The 21,134-nt window shown below is 41.0% G+C and overlaps 1 protein-coding gene across 1 annotated transcript in view; it reads left to right on the forward strand.

Annotated features, from left to right (window-relative positions):
- The window catches only part of LOC133564449 (A disintegrin and metalloproteinase with thrombospondin motifs 15-like), a 62,591-nt gene that overhangs the window by 26,475 nt on the left and 14,982 nt on the right, over positions 1-21,134 (forward strand). Inside the window, exon 3 of the mRNA XM_061918782.1 lies at positions 2,926-3,093. Within this exon, the coding sequence (XP_061774766.1) occupies positions 2,926-3,093 (168 nt within the window). The remainder of the gene's footprint in view (positions 1-2,925; positions 3,094-21,134) is intronic.

Consider the following 21,134-nt stretch of genomic DNA (forward strand, 5'->3'; position numbering starts at 1 on the left):
AGCCAAACCACCGCCAGACGATGGACCCCGTGCTGTTTTTCTTGGAAATGAATTTTTCCTCCATTGAAACAGATTCGCATCGTTCTGTCTCTCATATTACCACTCGCACCCCTTCGCTTGCACCACTTGCCACTGCTAACGTTACAATGTCGCCCACCTCTCTGCTCGGCAAGGGGTATGACGTTGCACGCGCGGTCTTTGACGTATGTAAGAAGGTGTGCTTGTTTTATCTCTCTGTGAGAAGAAGAGACAAGAAAGAGAGAGAAAAGCCTTTAGTGTAATGCCCGCAGCTAAAAGCAACTGCGTGAGAATGTATACTCGAATACTCACGAAATAGTTATTTTCTATATTACAGAGACAAACCCGTGATATAGCAAGGATGTTCAATGTATCACCCAGCCCTAATATATATATACATATATATACATATATATATATATATATATATATATATTTCCATAAGAATTGGGAAATTGTGTTAGATGTAAATATAAACGGAATACAATGATTTGCAAATCATTTTCAACCCATATTCAGTTGAATATGCTACAAAGACAACATATTTGATGTTCAAACTGATAAACATTTTTTTAGTGCAAATAATCATTAACTTTAGAATTTGATGCCAGCAACATGTGACAAAGAAGTTGGGAAAGGTGACAATAAATACTGATAAAGTTAGGAATTCTCATCAAACACTTATTTGGAACATCCCACAGGTGTGCAGGCTAATTGGGAACAGGTGGGTGCCACGATTGGGTATAAAAGCAGCTTCCGTGAAATGCTCAGTCATTCACAAACAAGGACGGGGTCACCACTTTGTGAACAAATGCGTGAACAAATTGTCAAACAGTTTAAGAACAACACTTCTCAACGGGCTATTGGAAGGAATTTAGGAATTTCACCATCTACGCTCCGTAATATCATCAAAAGGTTCAGAGAATCTGGATAAATCACTGCACATAAGCGATGATATAACGGACCTTTGTTTCCTCAGGCAGTACTGCATCAAAAAGCGACATCAGTGTGTAAAGGATATCCCCACATGGGCTCAGGAAGACTTCAGAAAACCACTGTCAGTAACAATAGTTTGTCGCTACATCTGTAAGTGCAAGATAAAACTACTATGCAAAGCCAAAGCCATTTATCAGCGACGCCCAGAAACTACGCCGGCTTCGCTGAGCCTGAGCTCATCTAAGATGGACTGATGCAAAGTGTAAAAGTGTTCTGTGGTCTGACAAGTCCACATTTCAAATAGTTTTTTGGAAACGGTGAAGGTCGTGTCCTCCGGAATAAAGAGGAAAAGAACCATCAGGACTGTTCTAGGTGCAAAGTTGAAAAGCCAGCATCTGTGATGGTATGAGGTGCATTAGTGCCCAAGGCATGGGTAACTTACACATCTGTGAAGGCACCATTAATGCTAAAAAGTACATACAGATTTTGGAGCAACATATGCTGCCATCCAAGCAACGTTATCATGGATGCCCTTGTTTATTTCAGCAAGACAATACCAAGTCGCTTGTTACAACAGCGTGACTCCATAGTTTAAGAGTGCGGGTACTAGACTGACTTGCCTGTAGTCCAGACCTGTCTCTCGTTGAAAATGTGTGGTGCATTATGAAGCCTAAAATACCAAAACGGAGACCCCGGACTGTTGAACAACTTAAGCTCTACATAAAACAAGAATGAGAAAGAATTCCACCTGAAAATCTTCACCAATTAGTTTCCTGAGTTCCCAAAGGTTTATTGAGTGTTGTTAAAAGAAAAGAGGATGAAACAGTGGTGAACATGCCCTTTCCCAACTACTTTGGCACGTGTTGCAGCCATGAAATTCCAAGTTAATGATTATTTGCAAAAAAATAAAATAAAGTTTTTGAGTTTGAACATCAAATATCTTGTCTTTGTAGTGCATTCAATTGAATATGGGTTGAAAAGGATTTGCAAATCATCGTATTCCGTTTATATTTACATCCAACACAATTTCCCAACTCATATGGAAACAGGGTTTGTATATATATATATATGTATATATATATATATATATATATATATATATATATATATATATATATATATATATATATATATATATATGCACTGAAACAAAGTCTAAGTTCATTGTGTTGACAAAACTTCACCGATGTTTCCCTCAGAATTTTCAAGTTAACTCAAAGCGTTTTGCCAGAGGATTATTTGTAAAATGTACATTTTCAGAATGTGTTTTTTCTAATTTGTGGCCAAAGTAAAACAAAGAAAACGACCGGAAGTTGGCTTTATATTTTTAGTTATTATGCCATGATTTTAACATTCCGACTATAGGGAAAAAGGTTGTCTTCCTTGTGGCCCCTGAGCTTAAATGAGTTTGAAAAACCTGATTTATATATTTTTGTACTAGATTATTGCTGTTTACAATGCATAATTAATTTACTGTTGACGTTCTCTTTATACACAACTCTGTTTCCACTGTAACCGCATGTGAACTAAAACTACTATAAAAACTAACAAAATGCTCCAATTGCATCTTTTTAAATGATAAGCAATAACATTGTATTGTTATTGTATTGAAGACATTAAATGAAACTACCATAGCAGCTTGTTTGATAAGAATATAAAAAAAAAAAAAAAAATTGAGATATTAATAGGCCCTAATAGAGAAAAACAACATCAATAAACTGTGATACAATCAAAAAGATAATTTCATTATCTCCCAATCTCCTAATGTTTCTAAATAAAGTCACAAATAAATGCGTGAGCAATGACTACTTTTGGTTTCGGTAATGTCGACAACCTCTTATGTCGACATGAGTCAGCAAACCCGGACATAAAAAAAGGTTCCACTGCAGCACAAACAGAAGGCCTATCTTGTTTTCCCATGAACTTAACATGAAATACTTCTTCTCTCCCTTTTTAACCCAATCCTCATAGGTCACGTCTTCAACATGCCCCATGATAATGTGAAAGCATGCGAGGAGGTCTTTGGGAAACTCCAGGAGAACCACATGATGTCACCAACTCTAATTCAGATCGACAGGAGTCGTCCCTGGTCTGTGTGCAGCGCGGCAATCATTACTGAGTTTCTGGACCGAGGTCATGGTTAGTGAAAACTTTGTTGTATGGACCTAGACACTGAGGTCTACTGATTGTGTGCAGGCCTCGTCTTCTCAGCTGGTTATGATCTCGTTGTATATCTTTCAAAGACAGATATTGACTCTTTTGAGTTAGGCGTTGTTTTTTGTACTTTCAACTGCAACTTGTGACTCTCTGACTTTGTGTTATCACACAACAATATAAAAGCTTAATAAGCAGTGGTACCCATGTTCTACAGTAATCAAAAGTATAATCAATTGTGTTATAACAAAACCCAAATCCAGTGAAGTTGGCACATTGTGTAATTCATAAATAAAAACAAAATACAATGATTTGCAAATCCTTTTCAACTTATATTCAATTGAATAGACTGCAAAAACAAGATATTTATTGTTCGAACTGAGAAACAATTTTTTTTTCTTGCAAAAAATCATTAACTTGGAATTTAATGTTAGCAACACAACAAAATATTGGCACAGGGGCATTTTTATCAATGTGTTACATGGCCTTTCCTTTCAACAACACTCAGTTAACGTTTGGGAAATGAGGAGACCAATTTTTGAAGTTTTTTTAGGTGGAATTCTTTCCCATTCTTGCTTGATATACAGCTTAAGTCAGGGGTCAACAACCTTTTTGAAACCAAGAGCTACTTCTTGGGTAATGATTAATGCGAAGGGCTACCAGTTTGATACACACTTAATAAACTGGTAGAAATAGCCAATTTGTCAGTTTACCTTTAATAGATAAATCTCCAAATATATAAATAAATGGGTATTTCTGTCTGTCATTCCGTCGTACATTTTTTTTCCCTTTTACGAAAGGTTTTTTGTAGAGAATAAATGATGAAAAAAACACTTAATTGAACGGTTTAAAAGAGGAGAAAACACACAAAAAAATGTAAATTTAATCTTGAAACATAGTTTATCTTTAATTTTGACTCTTCAAAATTCAACCGAAAAAAATTAAGAGAAAAACTAGGTAATTCGAATCTTTTTGAAAAATGTCAAAAACATTTTTATGGAACATCATTAGTAATTTTTCCTGATTAAGATTAATTTTAGAATTTTGAGGACATGTTTTAAATAGGTTAAAATCCAATCTGCACTTTGTTAGAATATATAACAAATTGGACCAAGCCATTTTTGTAACAAAGACAAATCATTATTCCTTCTAGATTTTCCAGAACAAAATTTTTTAAATAAATTCAAAATACTTTGAAATACGATTTAAATTTGATTCTACATATATTCTAGATTTGCCAGAATATTTTTAAAAATTTTAATCATAATAAGTTTGAAGACATATTTCACAAATATTCTTCGTCGAAAAAACAGAAGCTAAAATGAAGAATTAAATTAAAATGTATTTATTATTCTTTACAATAAAAAAAAATAAATTTACTTGAACATTGATTTAAATTGTCAGGAAAGAAGAGGAAGGAATTTAAAAGGTAAAAAGGTATATGTGTTTAAAAATCCTAAAATCCTTTTTAAGGTTGTATTTTTTCTCTAAAATTGTCTTTCTGAAAGTTATAAGAAACAAAGTAAAAAAATAAATGAATTTATTTAAACAAGTGAAGACCAAGGCTTTAAAATATTTTCTTGGATTTTCAAATTCTATTTGAGTTTTGTCTCTCTTAGAATTAAAAATGTCGAGCAAAGCGAGACCAGCTTGCTAGTAAATTAAAAAAAAATAGAAAAATAGAGGCTGCTAGTTGAGCTATTTTTAGAACAGGCCAGCGGGCAACTCATCTGGTCCTTACGGGCTACCTGGTGCCCACGGGCACCGCGTTGGTGACCCCTGGCGGTCCCCTCCAAGGTTTCTCATGGTTATCCCATTGGGTTGAGTTTATTCTTCCCCTGATGTGGGATCTGAGCCGAGGATGTCGTTGTGGCTTGTGCAGCCCTTTGAGACACTCGTGATTTAGGGCTATACAAGTAAACATTGATTGATCGATTGATTGATACCACCAAACTGTCCAACATTAAAATACAGTTGCGTAGTATGCCCAAGTATTCATAAAAAAAAGGCAGAGCTTTTATTTAACATGTACATTTAAAATTTAGTATCTCTCCATGTTTTCTGATCATCGGTTGATGAGATGGTTTGGGTAGTATTTCATGTTTTAAGTATATATTTTGTTTTATTTGTTACGGTGTATTTGATAAGTGCCGTCGGAAATTCAACTATTTATTTTATTTATATATATAATAAAATAAATATATATAGCTAGAATTCACTGAAAGTCAAGTATTTCATATATGTATATATATATATATATATATATATATATATATATATGAAATACTCGAGTTGGTGAATTATACTCCTCCCCTCTTAACCACGCCCCCCACCCCAACCACGCCACCGCCCCACCCCCGACCACGCCCCCCCACTTCCCGTAATCGGAGGTCTCAAGGTTGGCAAGTATGGCTAGTATTCACCCAACAATCAATAACAAGGGCATGTTATGATGACACTGTCTTAAACGCCCTCTACAACCTGAACTAACGGCTTGCCGGCCCAGTCACATGTTGAATTTGGTTTTTGTACTCACATGGAAGTGACTGCAAGGCATACTTGTTCAACACACTTCGGGAGAACACCCGCACCATAACACAACATAAACACAACAGAACAAATACCCAGAATCCCATGCATCCCTAACTATTCTGGGCTACATTATACACCCGCGACCACCAACCCCCCTCCCTCCGTGTGTCGGTTGAGGTGGGCGGATTAGGGGGGGTGTGGTTTGGTGGTAGCGAGTGTATAATTTGGCCCGGAAGAGTTAGGGATGCATGGGATTCTGGGTATTTGTTATTTTGTGTTTATGGTGTGTTAGGGTGAGGATGTTCTCCCGAAATGTGTTTTTCAATCTTGTTTGGTGTGGGTTCACAGTGTGGCGCATATTAGTAACAGTGTTAAAGTTGTTTATATCACAACCCTCAGTGTAACCTGCATGGCTGTTGAAAAAGAAAGCCTTGCAGTCACATTCGTGTAATAACAGAGGCCGCATATTACATACATGTGACCGGCCGGCACGTAGATAGCAATGTGTAAAGGCGGGCGCGATGACATGTTTCAGAAAGCGCTGATTTCGGCACGCCATCGATATTGTCGTCCGTGTGAAAATCGTAGAAAGTTTTCCCTGAGAGAGGCACTGAAATCCGAAAACTTTCTGGAAAAATCGGGGGGGGGGTCGGCAAGTATGCGTGGAAGCCTTCCTCGCTCGTTATTGTGGACAAAAGGGAAGTAGAAAGGCGTGTCCAACACATACAAAGAGGCAGATGTCACAACAATTATTGCAGTAGGAGGGACAACAAGACAATGGTTAATGTAACTTACACATTTTGTGTAATTATAACAATAATACTACATTATAAAATACATTATTTACATGACATAATTGACCCCGTTACATGTAGAGCACATATGTTGTTTACATTGTAGTTATTACGAAAATGTTTAAACAAAACATTTTGATGAAAGCATGGAGTAGAAAAACATCTCACTGAAATCATTTGCTGACACTTTGGTCCCCATGAGTTTAAAAATCCCATCTGCATCCTTTATTTAATACATACTTAAACAGATAAAAAATTAGGAAGGGAGGAGAGAGACGGGCATTTTGTAGCTGAAAATACAGCCGTTATTTTGATTTTTTGGTCAGTTAATGGAGTCTCGTTTTGTCTTGTAAAATCAACAAAGCTATATTTGATGGCCTTGTCTTGCGGCGCAAATTAAGCCTTCCCCAGATCAGATGTTTTTGCACAGTGTGTCATGCAGACACTGGATGAACTGAGGTTTGTTATTATTATGATGCAAAACCAACTTTTCTTTCCTAATGACACCTGTCTTTGTGTATTTGGGATCCCCATAACGGGAGGAGTGGCGGATATGTTAATAAAATACTTTTGCTTCTTTCCAACAAGCATGAAGTTTACATGAAGAGGAGGTCTAGCTCAACAGGTTTTATTTGAGCTTTTGCTGAATACGTAGGCTGTGTATGCTTCTATGTGTGTGGATGCAAGGGTATGTGTGGAAGTTAACCAAATATGAATTACCAGAGGTTGTTGTAAGTGGTTTTGGCAGCAAACACGTCCAGAAGGGCGAAGCAAAAGAGGTCCGTGATCCGAACGAGGTCTGTGGGGCAGGAAAGAGGCGTCCAGAAGTCCAGGTCCGAGCGCGGGGGTCGAGGATCGAGGAAGGCAGTCACAGTCCAGGGGAAGATCAGATGGTGAGGTGCACGGCACACTGCTGAGACACGGAGGCACTGTGGGAACAGGAGACGACAAGAAAAAATAAGGAATAGGCACGAGGGAGACAAAGCGTGCGAGTGAGAGAGACACAGGAGCCGGTACGTGAAGCTTACTGAACCAGGACTACGTTCCGGCGTGGAGTAGTCAGTGGAGTGAGCCTTTACGCTGCTGCCTCTCGTCAGGTCCAGGTGTGTAGACTTGAGATTGCCTATGGCTGCGGAGGGCGTGTCTTGCGGTGCTCACCACGGAGCCTCTCAGTGCTCCCGCCAAGGAGGGGGAAGCAGAATGCTCGTGTGTCGTAAAACTTTGAGTGAGTCCGCTATTTTCATTCAGCTGTAGTCCAAAGTTGTAATCAAAAGGTTCCTTACTTTTCTGTAGTTTCTTGTTGTGTGTTGTGTTCCATTTGCTGCCAATGGGACTGGTGTTTTACAGAGAGTAAACGGGACGATGAAAAATGAGGATTTCCTCCAAATTCTTCAGGACAACCTAAAATCATCAGCCTGGAGGTTGGGGTGTTTGGGCTCAGTTGGGTGTTCCAACAGGACAATGACCCCAAACACATCAATAGTGGTAAAGAAATGGCTAAATCAGCCAAGAATTAAGGTTTGAGAATGGCCTTCTCAAAGTCCTGACTTAAACGTGTGGACAATGCTGAAGAAAGTCCATGTCAGAAAACCAACACATTTAGCTGAACTGCACCAATTTTGTCGAGAGGAGTGGTCAAAAATTAAATCAGAAGCTTGCCAAAAGCTTGTGGATGGCTACCAAAAGCGCCTTATTGCAGTGAAACTTGCCAAGAGACATGTAACCAATTATTAAGGGGCGGTATGGGGCGGTTGGTAGAGGGGCAGTGCCAGCAACTTGAGGGTTGCAAGTTTGATCCCCGCTTCAGCTATCCTAGTCACTGCCGTTGTGTCATTGGGCAAGACACTTTATCCACCTGCTCCCAGTGCCGCCCACACTGGTTTAAATGTAAAAAAAATAGATATTGGGTTTCACTGTGTAAAGCGCTTTGAGTCACTAGAGAAAAAGTGCTATATAAATATAATTCACTTCACACTTAACATTGCTGTATGTATACTTTTGACCCAGCCGATTTGGTGTCATTTTCAGTAGACCCGTAATAAATTCATAAAAGAACCAAACTTCATGAATGTTTTTTGTGACAACCAAGTATGTTTTCCAATCTCTCTATGAAAAAAAAATAAGGGTCGTAGAAATTACTGGAAACTCAAGACAGTCATGACATTTTGTTCTTTACAAGTGTATCTCAACTTCCGACCACAACTGTATTTATCATATACATTGTCCAGACTCATGTGACAAAATATTTCAAAATGTGGAAAAACAGAATGTACCATCTTAGAACCGCTGTTTAGCTCCTTAGCTTTATTGAAGCTTAGTATCAGTGTTGCCAAGCCTGTTCATTTTTAGCGACATTCGGCTTTTTTTTCCAAAGTCGCTTGCAATTCTCCTGAGTCGCCGGTTGCATTTAGTTGGGATTTTTGGGCTCGCTTTTCTGTCTGTGTGGTAAGGTAGTTAGTTTTTTCTCCATTAATGTTTCTTGGAAATTGGGGCTCAGCACGCCCCTAGACACATTCACACACGGCATGTGGCTCTTTGAAGGAGCTGGTGTTCTGCAGCCTTGCACACAAAGAATCATTTAAAAAACTGGCTTGTTGTTTCGTTCTTTGTAGAAATCAACCAGTGGTAACTCGTTTATTTTATGGAAACAATCATTGGTGGTGTTAGATTTGTTCTGAATGCAATAATACCTTGGCTTGCGAGTGCCCTACCTCCTAAATTTTTGAGATACCAGCTGTTTATCGGCTATTTTTTGCATTAAGTTGTGTGCAATAATTTGGGTTATAAGACAGTTGAAGATACCTTCCAATCACTACTTGGCATAGCGAATGCCACAGTGAACCTTATAAGAATTACCCAACATTTGGTGTCTGACTCATTAGCATTAGCTAGTTAGTTAGCTAGGAGATACATGTTTAGACAGACACACTTTTGGCTCTGAATCCAGACAGTGACCGCGATCAGCACAAACATCCATTGACTTGTTTCTTAGCCTATTTTTGACATTGAAAGATAAATGAAAATTCATTAATACCATTTTGAGCTATCGATTGCGTGGATTTACATGACGTCATGTCCGGCTCATTAAATATGCGTGGTGGTCAAGCTATAATCTGTCCTCAATGAGTACAAGGCGCCATTTAGCCTTTCTCAAAGAAAAATGCGCTATGCTCCATTAGTTTTGGCCGTATGAACCTTTCAAATTGCAAAAAAAGATGAAAGTTTCTTCAGAGTTTCTTGCTAGGTAAACAAGAAGGGCAAACGAGTGCACAATTTTTACAAAAGACGACGAGAAAAGTGGCACAGACTCCAGTACAAGGGAGCGGAGTCGAAGAACACACAAGTTTGCAGTGATCACTTTGTTAAAGATTTGTTTGATAAACTTTTACCTTTGAGTATTTTCCATTCAAGTTTTATCAGGATAATATGTGTATTTCATGTTGTTTTGGAGTTCTCCATCCATCCATTTACTACCGTTTGTCCCTGTTTTGGGGTCACGGGTGTGCTGGATCCTATCTCAGTTGCATTCGGGCGGAAGGCGGGGTACACCCTGGACAAGTCGCCACCTCATCACAGGGTCAACACAGATAGACAGACAACATTCACACTCACATTCACAAACTATGGCCAATTTAATGTTGCCTTTTTTTCATAATGCACTATGTCTAAAAAAAGGAAAGTAATTGATAGTAAAACCTCAGAGTCAATTTTTTTGCCAAGGGCAGCAATCATAAATGAAGCTTTCAGCACATAAATAAGTTTAAAATCCATAGTTATATTCTGATAAAGACAGAAAAAACATGCATACTTGTAAAACGCGCAAGCAACAACAACAACAAAGCAACAAAGACGGCTGTAAATCAAGAAATGCCTTCTTACCCAAGCAAAAACAAGGCATGATTTAATTGAGTCTAAATACAAAATTACTTGACCCAGCCACACACAACAAAGTTGTGGACCTCAATGCTTTTCCGAGTTTTCATCTGTTTTGTCGTGACGTGTGGAGCACAAGATAGTTCGACATATCTGGGAACTCGACCGATAGATAAGCCTTGATAACCTACTCAGTGGCCTAGTGCAGTGGTTCTCAATCTTTTTTCAGTGATGTACCCCCTGTGAAACATTTTTTTATTGAAGTACCCCCTAATTAGACCAAAGCAATTTTGGTTGAAAAAAAAGAGATAAAGAGGTAAAATACAGCACTATGTCATCAGTTTCTGATTTATTAAAATGTATAACAGTGCAGAATATTGCTCATTTGTAGTGGTCTTTCTTGAACTATTTGGAAAAAAAAAGTACAAATAACTAAAAGCGTTTTGGAAAATAAACAAGTGATTCAATTATAAATAAAGATTTCTACACAGTAATCATCAACTGAAAGTGCCCTCTTTGGGGATTCATGAACTTAATTCTAAACATTTCTTCACAAAAAATAAATCTTTAACATCAATATTTATGAAACATGTCCACAAAATATCTAGCTGTCAACACTGTATATTGCATCGTTGTATTTTTTTTTCACAGTTTATGAACTTAAATTCATATTTTGCTGAAGTATTATTCAATAAATATATTAATAAAGGATTTTTGAATTGTTGCAATTTTTTGAATATTTAAAAAAAATCTCTCGTACCCCTTGGCATACCTTCAAGTACCTCCAGGGGTACGCGTACCCCCATTAGAGAACCACTCGTCTATTGGTGAGAGTGTCTGCCCTGAAATCGGTAGGTTATGGGTTCAAACCCTGGCTGATTCATACCAAAGACTATAAAAATGGGACCCATTGCCTCCCTGCTTGGCACTCAGCATCAAGGGTTGGAATAGAGGATTAAATCGCCAAAAATGATCCCCGGGTGCGGCAACCGCTGTTGCCCACTGCTCTCCTCACACCCCAGGGGTGAACAAGGGGATGGGTCAAATGCAGACGACAAATTCCACCACACCTAGTATGTGTGTGACAATCATCGGTACTTTAACTTTAATATAACTCGACAAATATGTTTTGATAATTTATAGGCAGAGATGCCATTGCATAGTCTTTCTGCTCATATCTGCTTTTTGCAGGAAGTTCTAGGCCCCTTGCATCCTCAGAGAGTTTGTGCACTGCTTGCTGCACAACAGCCATTCTTGTTTAATTGACTACCAGTGTTTTTAAGTTCCGCGAAGATGTCAGGTGATGGAATACAAGCAACAGCGTAATGAAAGAAACAGAGTGAAGCCTCTTGTCAATAATAGAGTATTTTTGTCTTTTGTTGATGAAGGCGGCTCCACACGCATACACATAAACAGAAATTGAAACTTGAATCGTATACGTCAGGTAACGTAATAGGTACAGTAAATAGTCTCAGGTATTTTGCTTTCTGAATTAATTACCAAGTAAACCTTTTCTGTTTTTTTTTTGTTTTTTTTTACAAATATGACATTATATCAAATAACTTGTATGTAGTACAAAAATCATCATTATTGGTGATTATGCTACAGAGAATTTTAGGGAACTCTGCAATTCCCCGAGTATTTACGTAGCTTCACTGAAGTTGTGCATGCCGCACAGCTGCGCTTGTGCTGTTTCAGCTCTTGAAAGCCTATTGCACACGCTGATCAACACCGTTTGTAACCAGCTGGTGCACAAATGGAGCAATTACCAACTAAACAGCCATAGATTTATTTTAGAAAACCAGACACATCATGCATGCAATTCAAGATTCTGCAAATCAGTGGGTGATCCAGTATCCACATTTAATATCACACTATTTACGCTTAATAGTCATTTGTCTTTCCTGTGCTGCTTTTTTAGGCCAAGTTTGTCTCAGTGTAAACTCTTTTAAGTGGTGTCTGTTTAAAAAAGGAAATTAAACAGAATGATTTACTACCTTCTCTTGTACTGTGAACACAACTTTGAGTTTAGCGTAACAAATCATTTGTACAACATCAATATTATTGCTTGCTATACAAACCAATGTCATATTAGTCATATTTTTTGACAAGGTTGTCCGGCCTATTTTTTGTCCATCCATCCATCCATCCATCCATCCATTTACTACCGCTTGTCCCTTTCGGGGTCGCGGGAAGTCGCTGGAGCCTATCTTAGCTTCATCCGGGCGGAAGGCGGCGTACACCCTGGACAAGTCGCCACCTCATCGCAGCGCCAACACAGATAGACATCATCGGCGGTCACTCGTGGTCGAGTATGACTGTCCTCCTTTCTGGTGGGCGTGGAGGCCGATTCTGGACCCGATTATTCTGGGGCAATGTGGATAAGGGAATGTAGTGGTGGTAAGTTTGGGTTGGGCCTGTTTGGTGGATGCTGTCTCCTTTCTTAGTCTGCGCTTGTCTTGTGCAGCATGGCGGAGGTTGTCATTATATTGCGCGGCACCGTCACGGACAAGGTTTCTCCACATCGTCCCGTCTGTTGTCTTGACTTCCCAAGACTTAAAGGCCTACCGAAATGAGACTTTCTTATTTAAACGGGGATAGCAGGTCCATTCTATGTGTCATACTTGATCATTTCACGATATTGCCATATTTTTGCTGAAAGGATTTAGTAGAGAACATCGACGATAAAGTTTGCAACTTTTGATCGCTAATAAAAAAGCATTGCGTGTACCGGAAGAAGCAGACAATGTGCGCGTGACGTCACTGGTTGTAGGGCTCCTCACATCCTCACATTGTTTACAATCATAGCCAGCAGCAGCTAGAGCTATTCGGACCGAGAAAGCGACATTTTCCCCATTATATTTGAGCGAGGATAAAATATTCGTGGATGAGGAAATTTGGAGTGACGGACTAGAAAAAAAAAAAGGCGATTGCATTGGGAGCGATTCAGATGTTTTTAAACACATTTACTAGAATAATTCTGGGAAATCCCTTATCTTTCTATTGTGTTGCTAGTGTTTTAGTGAATCAAATAGTACCTGATAGTCGGAGGGGTGTGTCCACGGGTGTGTTGATGCCAGAGTCTCTGAGGGAAGCCACACAGCTGCAGCACGACAGAAGCTCCGCTGATCTCCGGTAAGAGGGGACTTATTTCCACAATTTTCTCACCGAAAACTGCCGGTTGACAAGTGGTCGGGATCCATGTTCGCTTGACCGCTCCGATCCATAGTAGAGCTTCACCTCCGGGAATTTTAAACAAGGAAACACAGTGTGGCTAAAGGCTAAAAGCTTCCCACCTCCACCTTTCTACTTTGACTCCTCCATTATTAATTGAACAAATTGCAAAATATTCAGCAGCACAGATGTCCAAAATACTGTGTAATTATGCGATGAAAAGAGACAAATTTTAGCTGTGTGTGGTGTTGGGCTAAAATGTCCCCTCCAACCAATAACGTCACAAACACGCGTCATCATACGCGTCACCATTCCGTGACGTTTTCAACAGGAAACTCTGCGGGAAATTTAAAATTTAATTTAGTAAACTAAACCGGCCGTATTGGCATGTGTCGCAATGTTAATATTTCATCATTGATATATAAAATATCAGACTGCGTGGTCGGTAGTAGTGGGTTTCAGTAGGCCTTTAAGGTCTATGCATCACGTTGTCAGGTTTGCCTTGATGTTATCTTTAAGTCTCTTCTTTTGACCCTTCAACAAGCTGGGAATAAAGGACTTGTTTTGGGAGGCGAGAGTCAGGCATGCAGACTACATGGCCAGTTCATTTGAGTTGGTTTTGGGCATTCGTGGCAGTGATGGTGGGCAAGCCAGCCTCCTCCAGGACGCTGGTGTTAGTGCGTCCGTCCTCCCAGCTGATCCTGAGGATTTTTCTGAGACATCTATGATAGTAGGTCTCGAGTGCCTTTAAGTGCCTGCTGTAGGTGGTTCCAGGCTTCTGACCCATACAGAAGGGTGGGGAGCACGACTGCTTTGTAGACCAGGATTTTGGTCTTTGCTCGGAGGTCACGGTTCTCAAAGACTCGCTTCCTCAGCCTTGGGAAGGCCCCACTGGCACAGCTGAGGCGGTGGTGAATTTCATCGTCAATGACAGCTTTAGATGACAGGAGGCTCCCGAGATATGGGAAGTGGTCCACATTTTCCAGTCGGATTTTGTCAATTGAGAGGTTTGGGGGCAGGACAGACGCACTACTGTTTGGTGGTGGTTGGTGGAGGATTTGGGTTTTCTTTATATTGATGGCAACACCAAGCTGTTTGTATGCCTTCGCAAAAGCAGACAGAGTGCACTGTAGGTCCTCTTCTGAGAGTGCTACGAGGGCATTATTGTCCCTGGGGCAGATGTATGTTTGTGAGATGGAGGACAGCAGCAACAAAAATGGAAAATAGTGTTGGAGCGATGACACATCCTTGTTTTACACCTTTGTCTACCCTAAAGGGTTCCGTTTCATCTCCACTGCCACTGAGCACTGTGGCTGACATGTTATCATGCAGTAGTTTCTGTACCTGGATGTATTTTTCTGGGCAGCCAATCTTGGACAGAACCAGCCAAAGGGCCTGACGGTTAACCGAGTCGAAGGCTTTGGTGAGGTCTATGAAGGCCATGTATAGTGATTGGTTTTGTTCCCGGCATTTTTCTTGCAGTGTCGTGCGATGAAAATCATGTCTGTGGGGCCTCTGCTTGGGCGAAATCCACTCTGAGACTCAGGAAGCACGCTTTTTGACAGGGGGGTGAGTCTGTTGGCCAAAACCCGAGCGAGGGCTTTCCCTATGGTGGACAGGAGAGAGATGCCACGGTAGTTCCCACAGTCTGCCTTGTCTCCTTTCTTAAATATCGAGACAATTAGGGTATCTCTGAGCTGTGCAGGGATTTCCTCTTCTTCCCATATTTTGAGAAGGAGGGCATGGATGTGCTTGGTAAGATCGGGTCCGCCTTTCTTCAGGACCTCTGCTGGAATGCCGTCGGGCCCAGCAGCATTGTTGTTCCTCCTCTTCCCAATGGCATCCTGCAGCTCATCCAAGGTAGGTGGTTCTCCCATGCTTTCATCTGTGGGTTGTTGTGGGAGTTGGTCAAGAGCCTCCATCTCAGGTACAGTGTCCCTGTTTAAGAGGTCCTCGTAGTGTTCTTTCCACCTGTTTGAAATTGCGTCCTTGTCCTTCAGCAGCAGCAGACCATCCTTTGAGCGAAGGGGGGTTAGGCAGCGGTTACTGAGACCATACACAGCTATCGTGGCACCGAAGAAGCCTCTCGTGTCTCCAGAGTCAGCAAGCTGCTCGATCTCCAGAGCCTTCTTTGTCCACCACTTGTTCTTCAGTTTCCTAACCTGTGTTTGGACAGCTGCCTTCGCTTTGGCGTGGGCTACTCTTTTCACTTTGCAGTGGATGTCGTTTTGCCAAGTGATGAAAGCTTGCTGCTTCTTGTCAATTAGTTGCTGGATCTCAGTGTCGTTCTCATCAAACCAGTCTTGATGTCTCTGCTTTTTGAGACCAAGGATAATTTTGCAGGATTTCATTATGGCAGTCGAAAGTGTGCTCCAGTGTGTTCCTGTATCCTCTGGGTACTGTTTGGGCAACGCTGCGCTAAAAGCCTCCTGTAGCTGTTGTTGGTAGGTGGTGTCACTCAACAGCTCGATGGTAATTCTTGGCCGACACTGTCTTTTCTGCATCCTTCTTTTCCGCATTAAGCGGATGGACATGATGGAGCAAATGAGGCGGAGGTCGGTTAAGCCGTCGTCTGGACTGGTCATTGCTCTGGTGTTTAAGACGTCGCGACGGTCTTTAGAGCGGACAATGATGTAGTCAATGAGATGCCACAGTTTGGAGCGAGAGTTCATCCATGATGTTTTGAACTTGGTTTTCTGACGGAAAAGTATGTTGGTGATGACCAGGTTGTGCTCCGAGCACTTAGTTAGCAGTAGTGTGCCATTAGAGTTTATATTTCCTACCCCTTCTCTACCCAGCGTACCCTTCCATAGGTGGTGGTTTCGTCCCGCTCTGGCGTTGAAGTCTCTGAGCAGGATTAACTTGTCCTCCTTGGGGATTTCAGATAGAACTTTGTCCAGGTCAGCATAAAAGGCCTCCTTAACTTCATCCTGTGCATCAAGGGTTGGTGCATAAGCACTAATGACCGTGGCCATATGACTGCTAGCAAGCATAAGGCGTAAGGTCATTAGGCGCTCGTTGATGCCCACAGGGAGTTCATGGAGGTGGTTGATGAGGCAGTTCTTAATGGCAAAACCCACAACGTGGATTCGTGGCTCATTTGCAGGCTTTCCTTTCCAAAAGAAAGTATATCCGCCTTTTTCTTCCTTCAGCTGCCCTTTGTCGGCCAGCCGGGTCTCGGAGAGTGCTGCGATGTCGATCTGGAAATTCCTTAGCTCTCTGGAGATAATGGCAGTTCGCCTTTCAGGTCGATCGCTGGCTTGGTTGTCCGTGAGGGTTCGAACGTTCCAGCCTCCAATGTGTAGTTTGTGTTTTCTTTGTTTCTGACCGCGTGGTGGTGATCCCTCTGGATGCGGTATTCCAGACAGGATGTTGCGAGGCAGGCTATTTTTAGGGTACATTTTCTAACCCCCTCCCCTACTGGGGTGAGCCGAGTGGATCCTGAATAGGGCTGCTCAGTCATGGGTGCAGCTGCCGAGAAGCTCTTCTGCCTCAGTCCATGAGCTTAACGACTGAATCTAACACCCACCGCCTGTGTGCCACGTTGTGGCTCGGGACTGCCAGACTTCACTGTCCTGCCCCCGTTACCACTTCCCGGTCGCCAAAGGACTTTAAAGTATCCGGGATGTAAAATGGATGGCTTCCCATTCGGGAGGACACCTGCGCGTGACGCCTATTAGCGTGGGGAGACTGATGCGCCTGCAGCCACCACATGGTCCTTGGCAGAGAGGGGCCGTGATCCAGTAGCATGGATCCATGACGACAGGAGACCACCCTCTGTTTCAGCCTTCAACTGCCTTCAGTGCCGTTGTGACATACAGTGTCATCCTCCGCCACTTCCACCGTTGAGATCTTTGGACCGTACTTTGTCTGGAACCTCCCTCTCGACCTTACCGCCATGGTTAAACCTACCAGGAGCAGAAGCTCCCGACGGCATCGCTCTTAGGTTCATTGGAACACGCAAGGCTCTCCACCACGGCAAGGTGGCGGTCCATGGAGAACACAGATAGACAGACAACATTCACACTCACATTCACACACCAATTTAGTGGTGCCAATCAACCTATCCCCAGTTGCATGTTTTTGGTGGTGGGAGGAAGCCAGAGTACCCGGAAGGAACCCACGCAGACATGGGGAGAACATGCAAACTCCACACAGAAAGATCCTGAGCCCGGGATTGAACCCAGGACTACTCAGGACCATCGTATTGTGAGGCACATGCACTAACCCCTGTTTCACCGTGCTGCCCTATTTTTTTTCCTTCAATTTTTTCTCTCAGTTCATTGATATAATACAATTCTTTCCACTCTGACATGGACAGGACAATACAGGTACATACAATACATTTTGTAATAGTACACTGGAACCCTTTTACCTTACCTAACTTAATTATCTTTCTTCTTTATGCCTTTTTCCACATAAGTTCTCTGAACGCTTCTGGTATAAATAGTAAATGTGTTTTTCCGGGAATGAGTAACTACCCCATGGCCCAACCTCCAAACTGGAGGACCAGCGTGGCTACTCTTTGTTAGGCTTCTCTACCTGTCCACCTGTTTGTCTTGGGTGGCCCTACCAGGAGTTCTAGACTCCAGACGGCATAGCTCTTCAGGTCATGGAAACACACAGGCACCCTCACCAACGATAAGGTGGTAGCCATCTCTCATGTATGAGAGAGCGAGGATGAAACTCGCTTCATTTTTTACACATGTTGTTATTTTATAACCTTATTCCAAAAAGGAATACATTTATGTTTGTCCTCAAAATTTTACACACAATACCCCACAAGGACAATGTGAAAAATATTAGTTTTATTTTTGTAGAAATTTTGCTCAAAAATGCTTAAAAATAGAAAACCAAGATATCACATGTCCATTTCAGCCCTTCAAAAGTGAGCATCCTGTTTCAACTGATCATCCTTGAGATGTTCCTAGAGCTGAGTTAGAGTCCACCTGTGACAATTTGTTACTTCTTTTCTGTTTGTGCTTCCTTGCTTTGTGTTTATTTCCTATCAGTGCTCTTATTTTGATTTTAATTTTCTGCACGTCTCCGCTGAGCTCTGTTTTCCCCTCACCTGCTGCTGATTTGGCAGCCTTGCCATACCTGGTGGTAATAATCAGCAGGCTTCTATTTATGCGGGTCTCGTGTGCTCTTCAGTGTTTGAGGATTGACTGATGTTATGGACCTTACATGCACGACTGATTCATCCTCTGTTTGAGTTAATTAAAATCATCTTACCTGATCGCCACTCTCCTGGTTCCTGAATCTTGGGGTCACTAATTCCACAGCCATGTGAGTTTGACACCACCTGCATTAAATTCAGTTGATTGGACTTCATTTGGAAAGACAATCATTTGTCTATTTATACGGTCCCACACTTGACAGTGCATGGCAGAGCACAAACCAAGAATTAAGTCGAAGGAATTGTCTGTAAACCTCCAAGACAGATTTGCATCGAGACATAAATAAATTTGGGGAAGGGTACAGAAAAATATCTGCTGCCTAGAAGGTCCCAATGAACACTGTGGCCTAAATTACCCGTACATGGAAGAAGTTTTGAACCACTAGGGGCCTCATGCACTGCACGTTGCGTGGCATTCGTACTAAATATGGAGGCATGGTCAAATTTCATAAAATGGCATAAGCCAATGCAAATTCAGATCAATGAAATTGTTCACTCACATTACTTTTTACCTTGCAATCTACTTGGAGTCCTCTGCAGACGTGTGCATGGCTTGGCGCGCCCATTTAATGCCCAGACCATATACATATGCAAATCATATTGAAAATAGACGTGTGCCTGAGCTCGGCACGTTCTGACCAATCACAAGTCAGTAGGAGGGGCTTTTTTTCTCCTGTTTGGAGTAAACCGCAGAGCGATTGTCAGCCTGTCATTAATTGAACTGAACACAGGCTGAAATACAAAAAAGGAAACGTAATGTCAGGAAGAAATTAAATCAGAAGATATATTTGTGTGGCCAAAACTGACTCGGGGAAATTAGTGCTGCAACCCGTTTGAAACGATTATCACTACAATGATACTTAACCCCCTTCCCCACCCCACTACAGCAGTTACAAGAGGGACAATTGTGGTAGAAATGGATGGATGGACTTGCTTCAAATCTTTTAAATGTAAACATGCCATCGTATCACAAAAGATCCAAAATAATTGGACTCTTGTTTGATTACTCAATTTATTAAAAAGATACAGGAGATTCTTGCTGGAGAAGCTTTACACAATATCCTCCTCGGTCTGCTGCTGTCCACCTGACATGGCCAATGAGTCACAGGATTATGTAACAGCAGATAGCAAAATGATCGCCTAGATACATTAATAGATGTCCTCACAAATATTAATATGAATATGAAACATTAAATGCATTGGAAAAACAAATATTTTGTGCCATTGCCTTTATTACATTGTTAAAATCAAATGTGGCCAGTCGGAATGTGTGTGTGTTGCTTAGTGCCAGTGAAAGGGATCCAGACCCTCTCAGGCCAAGACAAAAGTGTTAATTTTCAGTTCAGTTTCAGTTTATTTCGAACATGCATATGATACAATGTAGTGCAACACATAATTCCAGTTGTTTCATTACAGCAAGTCCAAAAAGGAGTAGGAAGAAGCTGACCTTATTTAACCCTACCCCTTTCATGCCATATCAATTTTATCCCATTTCCTACTTCTATGTAACAGAACAGTGAATAAATAATAAATAAATAATATACCATAGTAAGTAAAAAAAATATTAAATTCATATATAATCTTTATCTCAAAAAAGTGTCATTCCACTTGTAAGTTGCTGTATCATCTCAAAAGTTATGAAGATATTTTCCAAAGGTTGAAAAATTACTTCGTGCTATTTTAATTGCATGCTTTTGACTCGCTGGCTTTTTTTGATTGATTGATTGATACTTTTATTAGTAGATTGCACAGTACAGTACATATTCCGTACAATTGACCACTAAATGGTAACACCCAAATAAGTTTTTCAACTTGTTTAAGTCGAGGTCCACGTTAATCAATTCATGGCCAACCATTACTTCAAAACTGGTACGGTTAACATTATGAGCAAAAAATAAAAAATCACAATTTTTGGATTTCCCTGCTCTTTTCCTTTGTGTTTCTTCATGCTCTTTCAGTATTTCCTCAAGCATCTTAAGGAAAACATCAGTAGAAGAGAACACAAATCAGAATACCTATGGCAAAGACTATAAAAATGGGACCCATTACCTCCCTCCTTGGTACTCAGCATCAAGTGCTGGAATTGGGGGTTGAATCACCAAAATGTTTCCCAAGCGTGGTCACCGCTGCTGCTCACTGCTCCCCTCACCTTCCAGCGGGTGGCACAAGGGGATGGGTCAAATGCAGAGGGTAATTTCACCACATCTAGTGTGTGTGTGACTATCAGTGGTACTTTTACTTAACTTTAACTTACCTGCTTTTTCTCTCTTTTTTAAGTGCCGGATCTCCTCTTCTTTTCCGGTTTTTTTTTTTACAAATTCTGACTCGATCCTTCTCTCCACAATAGTGCTCTGGAATTTAGGGATTGCATTTTGCTTGAGTCTTTTACATATTTCCTATCCAAGCTTTGACAAAAAACCTTCTTTGAAGTCAGAATCATTAAAATGATGGCTGCTAATTCCACTATTCTCGCT

Source organism: Nerophis ophidion, linkage group LG13, assembly GCF_033978795.1.
Source record: "Nerophis ophidion isolate RoL-2023_Sa linkage group LG13, RoL_Noph_v1.0, whole genome shotgun sequence".
Classification (NCBI taxonomy): domain Eukaryota; kingdom Metazoa; phylum Chordata; class Actinopteri; order Syngnathiformes; family Syngnathidae; genus Nerophis; species Nerophis ophidion.